This window comes from Colobus angolensis, unplaced genomic scaffold, assembly GCF_000951035.1.
Source record: "Colobus angolensis palliatus isolate OR3802 unplaced genomic scaffold, Cang.pa_1.0 Scaffold26, whole genome shotgun sequence".
In the NCBI taxonomy this organism is placed as follows: domain Eukaryota; kingdom Metazoa; phylum Chordata; class Mammalia; order Primates; family Cercopithecidae; genus Colobus; species Colobus angolensis.
In genome coordinates, this window is record NW_012115821.1 from 2,579,406 (window position 1) to 2,593,370 (window position 13,965).

At 43.0% G+C, this 13,965-nt stretch overlaps 1 protein-coding gene across 1 annotated transcript in view; it reads left to right on the forward strand.

Annotated features, from left to right (window-relative positions):
* The first annotated feature begins 5,485 nt into the window (after positions 1–5,485).
* The window catches only part of FRMD4B (FERM domain containing 4B), a 228,034-nt gene continuing 219,554 nt past the window's right edge, over positions 5,486–13,965 (forward strand). Inside the window, 1 exon segment of the mRNA XM_011947154.1 lies at positions 5,486–5,796. Within this exon segment, the coding sequence (XP_011802544.1) occupies positions 5,635–5,796 (162 nt within the window). The 5' untranslated portion in view covers positions 5,486–5,634.

Sequence of the window (13,965 nt, forward strand, 5' to 3'; positions counted from 1 at the left end):
GCCAAAGACAGACTTCTTCTAGTACTATGGAGCCTCTGATTTAAATGAAATGATAATTCTTAGCAAACTGTCGCAAGGACAGAAAACCAAACACTGCATGTTGTCACTCATCGGTGGGAACTGAACAGTGAGAACACTTGGACACAGGGTGGGGAACATCACACACCGGGGCCTGTCGTGGGGTGGGGAGAGTGGGGAGGGATAGCATTAGGAGATATACCTAATATAAATGACGAGTTAATGGGTGCAGCACACCAACATGGCACATGTATACATATGTAACAAACCTGCACGTTGTGCACATGTACCCTAGAACTTAAAATATAATAATAAAAAATAATAATAAAATAATAAATAAATAAATAAATGAAATGATAAAACAAAAACTGAAGTACAAAAATATTAATAGTTCTTATGAGAGTTATTCTCCCTTTGGATGATAAGTATCTAAAAATCGTAAGTGAAAATCATAGGAAACGTCATTCCAGTTATTTCTCAAAAGACTTTGAGTTCATTATACTCAAAATTGTGACTGTAAAAAAAACCTAACAAACAAAAAACCATTATACAGTGATTGCTTCATTTCTTTTGCCTTTTGGGAATAAAATAACAAGAGGGAAGACTGTTTTCTCCACAACTGGTCATGTGAGAGGAAGAACAGGGTGTTGCATTTATTTTATTTTATTTTTTATTTATTTTTGAGACAGAATCTCGCTCTGTTGCCCAGGCTGGAGTGCAGTGATGCGATCTCAGCTCATTGCAACCTTCACCTTCCAGGTTCAAGCGGTTCTGCCGCCTCAGCCTCCTAAGCAGCTGGGACTACATGTGCACGCCACTACTCCCGGCTAATTTTTGTTACTTTTAGTAGAGATTGGTTTTGTCATGTTGTCCAGGTTGTTCTCAAACTCCTGACCTCAAGTAATCTGCCAGTGTCAGCCTCCCAAAGTGCTGGGATTACAGGCATGAGCCACCGTGCCTGGCCAGGGTGTAGCATTTAATGAGATCAGGGTTCCTTGACCTCTGTACCAGGGACACTTTAGGCAGGAGAGTCCTTTGCTGTGGGGGCTCTCCAGTGCATTATATAAAGTTTAGCAGTATCCCTGGCCTCTACCTGCTAGAGGCCAGTAGCACCTCCCAGTTGTGACAACCAAAAATGTCTTCTGACATTGCCAAATGTCCCAGCATGGGAGGGAGGTACAAAATTGTCCCCATTTGAGAACCATTGAACTAGACCTTGTTTTCATTCACCTCAAGCCCTATGTTGGATGTCCATGATCTGTCAGTTCACCCACACTGCTTTTTCAGTTGTGCAGAGAGTACAGCTGAAAAATGACCACAGACATTAGTTGGACTCTGTGTTTTTGCCAGGCAGAGGGGACCACTGGAAGCTGCCATTTCACCAACTTGCTCTTTCTTCCTAGAGACAGGGGTTGCAATTTGTCCTATCTTCTTGGCTTTCATGCTCTTCTTCCTGCCGATTCCTCAAAGGGGAACCTACAGGAGCCTCAAGCATAATGACAATTTCTCTTTTACGACAGCACAACTCCCAGGTGTATGAGTAATGCTGTCACCCTGCAGAAAATTACAGTGTATTGCAGGGAACTCTGTGCTGAGGAGGAAAGAAAATCCTCTTCTTAAAAAAGAGAAAGAAAAAGCAAGGCAATGTTGAAGCTAGCTTGATTTACCTCCTTTTCCACAGAAAATTTTAGACCAGCCTCAAGGGCTTGTGTCTGGGATCTGGTTAGTCCCATGTGGCTAGTCCGTTTTAAGGATGATGCTATACTTGGGTAGCACTTTTCTCCACTTCTGCACATCTGGGTTCAGTTGCCACCCACTGCAGTCCCTGGAGTGGAGGAAGTTGCACTTCCTTCCCTCTAAAATCACTCAGTCTTGACCTTCGAACTTCTTCTACAAAAGAGGAAAGCCATTTGGATAAGAAAAAAAGCATCAATGTTTATGTCAGTGGGAATAAGATATCTTCTCCTGTCTTGCACCCAGCTTTTCTGAGTCCACAGGGAAAGTTGCCTCTGGTGGGGAAGATCAAGCTCAAAAAGATTTTTGGGAACTTGAAAGACCAACAGAACTGCTCCCTGAAAACAAGTTGCCACCAACTTTCACCTTCAGCAAACAGAAAGTCATAGGAAAGCACATGCAGGTAACTAGCTGAAATTTAAAAACACATTTTATAATAAGTACACATGGACATAGAGAGCGGACTAAGAAGGCTTGGCGCAGTGGCTCATGCCTGTAATCCCAGCACTTTGGGAGGCCAAGGCGGGCAAATCACGAGGTCAGGAGTTCGAGACCAGCTGGCTAACATGCCGAAACCCTGTCTCTACTAAAAATACAAAAATTAGCCTGGTGTGGTGTTGTGCACTTGTAATCCCAGCTACTCAGGAGACTGAAGCAGGAGAATCACCTGACCCCGGGAGGTGGAGATTGCGGTGTGCTGAGATGGTGCCACTGCAGTCCAGCCTGGGTGACAGAGGAAGACCATGTCTCAAAAAAAAAAAAAAAAAAAGTGGACTAAGAGACAATGGAGACTGGGAAGGGTCAAGAGGGTGGGAGGGGATGAAGGATGAGAAATAACTTAAGGAATACAATGTATATTATTCTGTGATGGCTACACTCAAAGCCCAGACTTCGCCACTATGCAATATATCCATATAACAACACTGCACTTATACCCACTACATCTATATTTTTAAAAACCCACATTTTGCTTATACTATTTTATCTGATGCAAAAAATTGAAACAATTCGTGATTTGGGAGGTGATGGTGGTTGGTTTTCTTTGGATGCTTACCCTTTGCCAGACACTGTGCTAAAGACCTTATACAGAATATTTTACTTAACTTTTCCTGAACTTTTTGTAGTGAATACTGATAATACATTGTACACATGAGGACATTGAGACTTTGTGGATTTAAGGAGCTTATTCAGGGTCTCACAGTTCCTCAGAAGCAGAAATCTGAAGTCGGGTGTGTCTCTTTTAGGAGATTTAGCTTCTAAACACCATACTATCATATTGTAGTTCTCTAATTTTAGCATGAGTCAGAATTCTCCAGAGACCAAATGAAAGCTCTGATCACTCATCTCACCCTCCACAATTTCTGATTCCTGGGCTGCCTGAGAGCTTGCATCTCTAGCACCTTCCCAGGTGATGCTAAAGGTACTGGTCCTCCAGTGACCACACTTTGAGAGCCCCTATTATACCACATCTTATCTTCTAAAAAATTGCCCTGACTTTGGAAACCTTGAATGAGAATGATGGAATCTGAAAGTGACTGCTGACATTAGACCTACACACAGATAGCCAACAGCCAGAGTGTTTCTAGAGCCTCTCTTCTGAGAGGATGGTGTCATGAGACAGAGGTAATTGACCCTGTTGTAGGTTTTATTCTGGTATTCCCTTGGCTGCCCCACATTTCCGAGAACACAGTCGAACTGCATCGTTTAAAAAAAAAAAGAAATGTACCACCACCATTTGCTCATACTAATAGGCCATTTTTGAAGTTCTGTAGTTTTCCATTCAGCATGATGACATTTCTTTTTCAAACTGAGTTCATGTTCTTTTGATTCAGTAAAATCTATTCAGATTCATCATTATCATCATCTTGAAAAAAGAAAAAAACTCAATCCTAATAGTGATGGCACATAGAGGAGATTTACTGTGAAGAAAGCTTTGCAAACCTTCGGTCAAGTCTTGTGTCATATTAACTAATTCAACAAAAACTCTTAGGCAATTTTATCAAAGAAACGAATGTCATTTAAAAGTTTTCTGATTACAGTCACTGAAAACAACAGGCACTTTGAGGACAGATTTTGTGTTCTTTGTCTTTTGACTGATTGAGTTTCACCTGAATTAAGATTCTAAAAGCACATTTGATACCTGAAATCAAGCTGATTTACTTCTCGATAATCTGTTCTGGAGTCTTCTGGGCTAGTTCAGGAGAAAAGCTTTGGTGCCTTACCTTTCCTTTTGGTGCCACTTAATAGCACAGATAACAACCCAGGTGTGAAACAGCCAAGAAAATACAGACAATTGACCTACAGATGGATTCAGGAAAAAACTCCATCCTGAAATTTGCTACAGCACTTTTGCTATGAGAAATCTTCATACATTCTAAGGGAAAATAGAGGCTGGCCACAGTGGGTCGTGCCTGTAATCCTAGCACTTTGGGAGGCTGAGACTGGAAGACTGCTTGAGCCCAGGCATTTGAAACCAGCCTGGGCAACATAGTGAGACCCCATCTCTAAAATAATAATAATAATAATAATAATAATAATAATAAACTTAGCCCGGCTTGGTGGTGCACACCTGTAGTCCCAGCTACTCAAGTGGCTGAGGTGGGAAGATGGATCACTTCACCCCAGGAGTTCAAGGCAGCAGTCAGCTATGATTGAGTCACTGCTCTCCAGCCTGGGCAACAGACCTTGTCTCAAAAATAAATAAAGGAAAACAGAGACTGGTGGTAGGTGGTACTCTTTGAGCTCCCTTTTCCAAATGTTTCCAACAATCAGTATCAATTCCTGAGGGACAATTTAAAAAAATTAAAAAATAAATAAATAAATAAATAAAATTAATTATCTAGTGACTTCATGAGTGGTGGGACAGTTTCCTTTGGCTTTGAGTGGAGAATAAACTACCCACGCAGGTTGGTGCTGGCAGGTGAGGTTAGACATGTCCAGAGACTGAATTTTCCAGAACTAAACCACCGATTCTCTTATGGGCTTCTGTTTCCCAGCAGTAGTAACAGGCAAGCTATTTACAAGGGATCAAGAACTCTGTTTTCTTCCCTGACTGCTGCATTGGAATTAGCAGCATCTTGGTGTGAGGGAACCTGCCCTCCTTCTGGCAACCACAGGAGGTTGTCATTTTCTCTGAGACCCTCAAGTTAGGAGCAAAGGCAGGTTCTAGGGCTGCCTGTTGCTTTGAGACTGTTGCCTTCATCTCCTGCTTCCAACAGAACCAAGGAAACATTCGTGGCTAATCCCCCAGGAGTAGGGTCCAAAGGGATGATTTGGAGGATTTTTTTTTCTTTCTCTCTCTTCTGCATCTGTGGCAGCCCCGAGGTGTTTATCAGTGTGAACAGAGCAAGATGAGTAAGGTGTTCCCCGAGGCAGATTAGACTACTCGGCCGGGTTGCGTGTGCGTGTTTGTGTGTGTGTGTGTGTGTGTGTGTGTGTACGCGCGCGCGCGCAAGACGTGGAAGCTAAGTGTGCTGAAATGCAGCTCCCCTCTCAGCCTGCAAAGAGTTGCTCCGCGTGCGTCCCGGCCCCGCGCCCTGGGGAAGCGCCAGGGGGAGTCCTCGCCGGCCAGGGCTTCCCGTGCCCGGGGAGCGCCGAGGGCCAGCTTGGTGGAGCTTAGCACAGCTTGCTCGGCGCTGCAAGCGGGCGGGGGTGGACACTGGGCTTGTGTGTGCCAGTCGCAGCCGTTGGCTGGCGGACACCCAATCCCAGGGCATGCCGCCGGAGCCTGGCCAGGACGCACGGTGAAAGACGAGTTTAGCGGCAGGCTTGACCCCCGGCTGCCAGCAGAAGTCGGCGTCGGGAACCCAGGCGGGTGGGCCGCTGGGGTAGGGGCTGCAGCTACGAGAGCCGGGACCCCGGGTTCGGAGCGAAGGAGGAGGCATGGCTTCGGTGTTCATGTGTGGTGTGGAGGACCTGCTGTTCAGCGGCAGCCGCTTCGTGTGGAACTTGACCGTGTCCACGCTGCGGAGATGGTACACGGAGAGGCTGCGGGCTTGCCACCAGGTGCTGCGGACGTGGTGCGGGCTGCAGGACGTGTACCAGGTGAGCCGGGGCGCGCGGCACCCGAGGGCCCTAGCAGGATGCCCGGCACTCGTGGGAAGCCGGCTCCACCTGTATGATTTTCTCCCCCCAGCTCTTCTTAAACTCCTAGCAGACTGCTTGGCCCTTGCTTGGGTCAAACGCTCAGCATGCTGCTCTAGGTAACCATTGCTTGACAGAGCTTGTGAATTTTTCATATTGGGCATGGGGGGCACTTGCGAGATAGTCCCAGCATTTGCAGACATCTGTTACAGAGGGATGGTGTACTGGCTGGCGCTTAGCTAGGGAGGCTGTTGCTTTGCAGCAGAGGGTCTGCAGAAAGCCACTTAGACATTCAAATGAGTCCTTCTTTTTAATTTCATTGGGTTGGGAGTGGCTGCTTCTGAAGCAACGGTTTCACACCAATTTGCTGGCAGAGGGGGCCTTGGTGGATTTGCATCCTTCCTTTGGATTTTCAGTTTTCCATCAGGCAGCCCCAACTTGTAAGGCAGAGCCAGGAAAAGCTGATTCTGTGTCTACTGGCTTTTGGAAGGAAGGACAACAAATTGTGAACACTTTGCAGGAGTATGACAGGCTAGGGAAGGGAGGGGTGGCCCGGCTCCACGCTGGAATGCTTATGTTAGGATTTACTCCCTGTCACACAACACAGCCCCTTTATTTCTCTGCTGGGTCCCATCCTGCAGGCAAAAAATGCAGCAACTTTGCTCAACTAGGAGACTGTTCATCCTCTCTGGGACCGCAGTTTGCCTGGATTAAAAAACAAAACCAGTAATTTATGAATTTAAAAGTTCTGTGCTTTGGTTGCTAATATATTTGAGATTTTTAAAAATGGGCATTGTTTAATTAGAAATATACCTGATGTTTACTGTGGAAACATAATATCATATTTTCTTTCCTGTGATGTGGAATAGCTTTGTTGCAGTTCCTGGATTCCCCCCAGTTGACCCTGTTCCTAATCTGTGTAGAATTTGTATCTCATTATATTGTGTCTCATACATGATCAAGCACTTGATTTTGACATAGTCTTCCATCAATCAGACAAAATGAAAAGACCAGCACCTAAGGTTAGCCTATGGAAATCTAAAGAGTCAGCGTCCCCTTGTCATCCTAGTTAAAATATGAGGAACATCTGAACTTGTGCTTTCACTGCTTCTGCTTCGTATAACATATCTGTGGTATCTTGCATTTTGAAATGGAATATGAAAGGTAGGTTGGGAACCAGGGCAGCATGTGGGAGTTTGAGAGTATTAGGGAATTGTGGACATGTCCCATCTGGCCACATTGCATAGCTCCCTGACTTTTTGGAGCCAGAAGCGTGTCTATCTTTCAAGCCTTTTTTTTCCTCTCTTGGGAAATCTCTGTTCAGTTTGGTCTGTAGAATAAGTGCCCCTTGTGTAATTTTGTTTTTTCTTTTTAATGTTTGAGAAACTTTTATAAAGGAAAGGCAAATATTGTAGCCAACCAGAGAGATTCTGTGCCTCACTCCCCAAGGATTCAGAGGATTTATGGCTTATCTCTAATACTGTCACTGACCAATTCAAAAATAAAGATTCCAGAAACCAGAGACCTTATGGGTTCTTTATAAGGTTGATTGATAATTTTTAAGCACTATAGCAATTTGAGAGACTGAGCTAGTAAAATATATATATATATATATTTCTTTTCTATAAAATGGATGGTGACTGAGCCAATACCATATCATAATTCATAAGAACATCTAAAATATTAATGGTAGTCAGGCAGTGTGCTGTGTGTCTATAATCCCAGCTACTCAGAAGGTTGAGGCAGGAAGATCCCTTGAGCCCAGGAGTTTGAGGCCAGCCTGGGCAACGTAGTGAGATCCATCTCTTACAAAAAAAAAAAAAAAAGAAAAAAAGAAAAAATAATAAGTCCCCACTCCTTATTTTTAACATTAATAAATTGTACATTTCAAAATAACTAGAAGAGAATAATTTGAATGTTTCTAGCATAAAGAAAAGCTAATGGCTAGGCACCGTGACTCATGCCTGTAATCTCAACATTTTGGGAAGCTGAAGTGAGAGGATCACTTGAGCCCAGGAGTTTAAGACCAGTCTGAGCAACATAGTGAGACCCCATCTCTACAAAAAATTTAAAAATCAGCCAGGTGTAGTGGCATGCATCTGTAGTCCTCTTTGCTCAAGAGGTTGAGGCAGGAGGATCACTTGAGCTCAGGAGTTCAAGGCTGCAGTAAGCCATAATTACCCCACTACACTTCAGCCTAAGTGACAGAGGAAGACCTCCTCTAAAAAATTAATTAATTGAAATATTTAAAGCATTGGCTATCCCAATTACCCTGCTTTGATTATATGAATGTGTCACATTATCACATGTACCCCCAAAATATGTACATCTAATATGTATCAATAAAAATGAATAACAAAGGCTTTTATGAATATAGAATTAGAAGAAAATGATTTCTAAGTTTAAAATTTCCCGTGCTTTTGCAAAAATAAGATTTTCAAAAATATTTTCAGCCTCTGAATATTCTTAATTGTGCAACATAATCGTTTGCAAAGAAAGATCATTTTTTAATGCTTTTCAAATATTAAGTGAAAAAGTAGTGACTTAATTGTGTAGAGCTAAAAGATAGTAATATAAAGTGATTAATACCTTAGGCTGCAAGTTAAATAGACAAGGGAGTTAATCCAGTCTTTGCCTATATATGACCATGGGCAAGTTAATCTTACTATACTTCAGCTTCATCATTTATAAAATGAGAAATTAATAGTACTAATCACAGAGGTTGATAAAAGAATTAATTTACATGTAAGATATGTAGCATGCTGCCTGGAGTTTAGAAAACATCCAATAAATGTTATCTTTTCTATCAGTTAGGATTTTTTTTTATTGTAATAGAAAACACAATTCAAACTTGCCTACAGAGTCAAAAGAAATGACTTTTGTCATAGCTGAAAAGTCTAGCGTAGAATGAACTTCAGGTATTGTTTGATCAGGGTAACCATGCTTTCAGTCCTGGTCTTGCTCATGTGTTGGCTTTATCTTCAGCTGGTTTCTTCCCTCACAATAGCAGATAATCACAGCAGTTTCAGGCCTTATATCCACACATCCAGAAAGAAAGAATTTCTCATGTCCTCCAACTATCCAAAAAAAAAAAAAAGCCCCAGATTACATGCTGGAACTCCAGTTTAGGGTCTGTACCCACTCCTGATGCCATGCACTGATTGGCACAGAGTATGGGATGACAATTTATGCATTCTCAATGAGAGTGAAATGGCCCAAAGGAGGCAAAAATTATTTTGGAGGAGGGGGATGGCAAAAAAATTCACTTCTTTTATTTATAAAGCACAAATATACATGCAATATATAAACAGAAATACAGTGTATTTGTGACATTAAAATGGGAGGAATTAGATTGGGCGCGGTGGCTCACACCTCTAATCTCAGCACTTTGGGAGGCCAAGGTGAGCAGATCACTTGAGATCAGGAGTTCAAGATCAGCATGACCAACATGGTGAGACCCCATCTCTACTAAAAATACAAAAAGTAACTGGGTGTGGTGACTCATGTCTTTAATTCCAGCACTTTGGGAGGCTAAGGCAAGTGGATCACTTGAGCTCAGGAGTTCGAGACCAGCCTGGCCAACATGGCAAAACCCTGTCTCTACTAAAAATACAAAAATTAGCCAGGCATGGTTGCACATGCCTGTAATCCTAGCTACTTGGGAGGCTGAGGCATGAGAATCACTTAAACCTGGGAGGTGGAGGTTGCAGTGAGCCATGATCACACCACTGCACTCCAACTTGGGCAACAGAGCGAGACTCTGTCTCTAAATAAATAAATAAGGAGAGGTGACAAACAAAAATCTAAAAAGGCTCCTTAAGCAGATAACAATGAATTAAAAGGTTAAGAAACACTGGATTGCATTGATTTGCTAAGGCTATCGGGGGAATGGATCCATTTTCAAATCTAGGAGTGAGGTTGGCCCTCCTCAGACCACGGAGCTGCCAGGGAAAAAAGGCAAAATGCTTGGCTGAAATGCAACCAACAATGCCCACTGCATCATTAGAATATCAAATCTAGTGCTCTTTACATAAAAAGATTAGCTATTTTTGAAGATAAGTACAAAGATTAATGCTCAAATACTTTTGTACGTATTTTGCCACAGGAATTTGAGTTAAGGGGCTTATCATAAGAATACCCCTTTGCTATCCCATAATTATGAATTCTAAATCAGAGAGGGGACTGTTCCACTGCACTGCTCAGCTTTCAGGCATATGGACTAGAAACACACACACCAGGGAGTTACATATTTTACTGAACTAAATTTTATATGATCTTGTTGATAAAAAGGTGTCATTTTTCTTGCTTCTAGTCTGAATAGTCTTGTTTGTAAGGAAAGCCAAAGCTTAATCACTCTAGAGAGAAATAGGGTGGGGAGGGAGGTATCCATTACATGAAATACCTGGCAGGCTCCTGGGGGTATTCTTTTTTTCATATACTATAAGTGAAATAAGATCTCCCACCTATTCATAAAGTATTTTCCAACAACATTATTGTCAAGCCAGCAAAGCTAGGAAGGCATAATTTCTTTGGAATTGAACACTTCCTCCATTTCTAGATATTGGAGAAGCAAGTAACTTAATTTGCCAACAAACCATGAATAATTAAGATACTAGCTATAAGGCATTTCTGTAGTAATGAGACTAAATAAAAAGCAGGCTCAGGCTGCATTGAGGCTGCCTTGAACAAAGACTCACTTTATAAGTGAAGCCTTGAATTTGGCGAAAGTGGCAGACATGAGCATTCACCTTCACTTTAAGCTACATGCTAAAAGCTGATTCATCAGCCATATCCCTATCCTCCTTATATCTTGCCTGGGTGGGTTTTGTTATAGCAATTAATTTGGTTTAACAAACAACTTAGGTGGAAAATGATGACAGAATATTACAGAAAAAATAATCAACACCCTTTGCTTTTTATTAAGTGTGACATGTTCTAACAAAACCCTCAGTTTATTCCTTGGGATTAGGTTTTTCCCTTCTCTCCAGTGTCCCAAAGGTAGAATTTCTTGCAAACTCTGAAGGGAGTCATTGCCTCCAACAGGAGGCAATTTGCACAGACTCCGGGATATTTAAGTGACCAATAAGAGGCTGGATCAGCTCCCCTGAAGCAAGTTGCTGGCCCTGAGGGGGTAGCGTACAACACAGAATACAGCAGAGTCTGTAGGCTCAACTTGAGCAAATTTGACCTTGGACAAATTGCTTACCCTCTCTGAGCTTCATTTCCTCCTGGGTAAGAGTGGGGGAACAGAAGTAGCTGCATTATAAAATAGGGTGAGAAATTCATGAGGGAACATATATATCACTTAGCACTGTTCCTGGCACAAGCAAATGCTCAATAAATGTTAGCTCTTGTTTATGTAAAGGATTTAATACTGAACTCAGAGAAGATACCTGATAGAGGGTAGCTAGGGGCATTACTATTGCTTTTATAGGTGAGACTAGTTCCTCTAGGCCTGGAAACTGAATTCCCATTTTTACATGTTTCATGAGGATGCTAAGTAAGAGAGACTGTGAAATTTCCCACAGCAGCATATGTGGGGTGGACCCTGGGTGTTTGGACTGTGTTCCACACGGTAGAGCACATCCTCTTTTAGCTAAGCCCACAGTTAAAATCTAGAAGGTCACAGCTATCTCCCACTAGGGTCTCTGAAGAGGCAATCTTGCTCTATCCAAGACTCCAATGATCCACAAACTGGTAATGCCTGAACTCTGGATCTCACCACACTGGTTGGCAAAGGCCAAGTCCTCCAAAGGACAATTCTCTATTGAGCCCTTGTACATTTCATACTGTATACAGTTTGCTTGCCCTCACCCTTCACTCTCCACAGTCTTCTAAATTAGTTGGACTAGAAAGAGAGTCAGCAAACTACAGCTTGCGGGCAAAGTCTGGCCTGCCTCTTGTTTTTGTGAATAAAGTTTTGTTAGCACACAGCCAGGCTCATCCATTACATGTTATCTACAGCTGCTTTCACACTATAACGGCAAGATTGAGCAGTTGTGTCTGAACTACTTAAAGTTCAGTAGCTGATACAAGACTATTGCCCACAAAGCTGAAAATATTTACTATCCAGCCCTTTACAGAACAAGTTTGCCAATCCCTGGACAAGAAAAAAAAGGTGGAGAATACTGGAGGAAGAAAAATCCATAATTCTATCACAGAAAAACAGAACTTAAAGGAATACGGAAAAATTTTCTCATCAAAAACCTAGTCATGGCTGGATGTGGCACCTGATGCCTATAATCCCAGCATTTGGGAGGCCAAGGTGGGCAGGTCACTTAAACCCAGGAGTTCTAGACCAGCCTGGGCAACACGGCGAAACCCCACCTCTACAAAAAATACAAAAATTAGCCTGGTGTGGTGGTGTGTGCCTGTAGCCCCATCTACGTAGGTGGCTGAGGCAGGAGGAATGCTTGAACCCGGGAGGCTAAGGCTGCAGTGAGCTGAGATTTTGCCACTACCCTCCAGCCTGGGCAACAGAGTGAGACCTTGTCTCAAAAACAAAAACAAAAACAAAAATTGTAATTATTTAGAAATTAAAAAACAAATCTTCAGAATGAGTCCTCAGTTTACCTTTACTAGGTCCTTCTCTATAAAATATAATGATTGGAGTCATGGATTGATTTATTCATTTGTTCATTCATTCATACCTAAATTAATTATCAGGGGCTCACCAAGTCTCAGTTCCTATGCCAAGATGTTAGAAACACAAAATCAAAACAGACTTTTGTCTTGCCTTCAGAAAATGTATTTTCATGTAAGGGAGACAGTTAAGGAAACCAAGGTCTATGAAAGGACTTTGCCTTTTTTTTTTTTGAGACGGAGTCTCGCTCTGTCGCCCGGGCTGGAGTACAGTGGCCGGATCCCAGCTCCTGCAAGCTCCGCCTCCCGGGTTTATGCCATTCTCCTGCCTCAGCCTCCGGAGTAGCTGGGACTACAGGCGCCCGCCACCTCGCCCAGCTAGTTTTTGTATTTTTAGTAGAGACGGGGTTTCACCGTGTTAGCCAGGATGGTCTCGATCTCCTGACCTCGTGATCCGCGCGTCTCGGCCTCCCAAAGTGCTGGGATTACAGGCTTGAGCCACTGCGCCCGGCCAGGACTTTGCCTTTTTAGGTGATCAGTGGAGGGAGTCTAAACCAGACAGGAATAACGCAAAAGGGAAGGACCAAGGAAGCTTCCTAGAGGGAGTGACTCAAGCTGATCTTTGAAGGACAAGTAGGAGGAAGGTAGATGGATATTTCAGGCATGGAACATGACTTTTGTTGGGGATTATAAAGAGGGTTTTTTGTTTTTGTTTTTTTAACCTTGATGAATAGAGAGACAAAGACAGAGAGATTTTGATTGAGAATGATGCCTGAACTTGAATGACCCTGTACTTCAGAATTTTGATGTTTATGGGGAGATCTTTGTGGGGAAGGAAGGAGTTGATTTAGAATTACCACTGGCAGCCATGAGGCTGATAAGACTTGGGAAGTGTTGCATAGGGAAGCAGTAAGGCAAGGGAAGCTCAGAGGCCGTTGTAGTGATTCAGTGTATCAGTCAGGATAGATGGGGTTAGCCATGGCAACAAACAGCCCCAGGATCCTGGTGGCTTAAAGCAATGATTTTCTCTACTTTTGCTCATACTACCTATCCAATCACTGGTTGGCTGGAAGCTTGGTTGATTATTGTCATTCAGGCCCACAGAATGTTCCTAAACATTGCCAGATGCCCTGATAGAAAGTGAAGAGCTCTTCAGAGTCTGGTCCTGACAGTTAAATGCTTGGCCTCGAAGTGGCTCATGTCACTTCTCAGTCATTGGCAGAACTGGTCACATACCCACCCAACCACAGGGGCGAGGCAAACCAATTCTGCCTCCCCACAGAACAGCGCGAATGCTGACACAGATTTGGTTCCTTAGGTAGCAGACTCTGAAATGGAGATTAACAAGCAGGAAGTTTATTAGAGAGCCCTCTGAGGACCTACACCTGGAGAAGGGAATAAAAAAGAAGTAGGATTGGTGACTGAAGCGTGTAATCCCCGTTCTTTGGGAGGCCAAGGTGGACAGATCACTTGAGGCTAGGAGTTTGAGACCAGCTGGCCAACATGGCAAAACCCCATCTCTACTAAAAATACAAAAAAAAATTATCC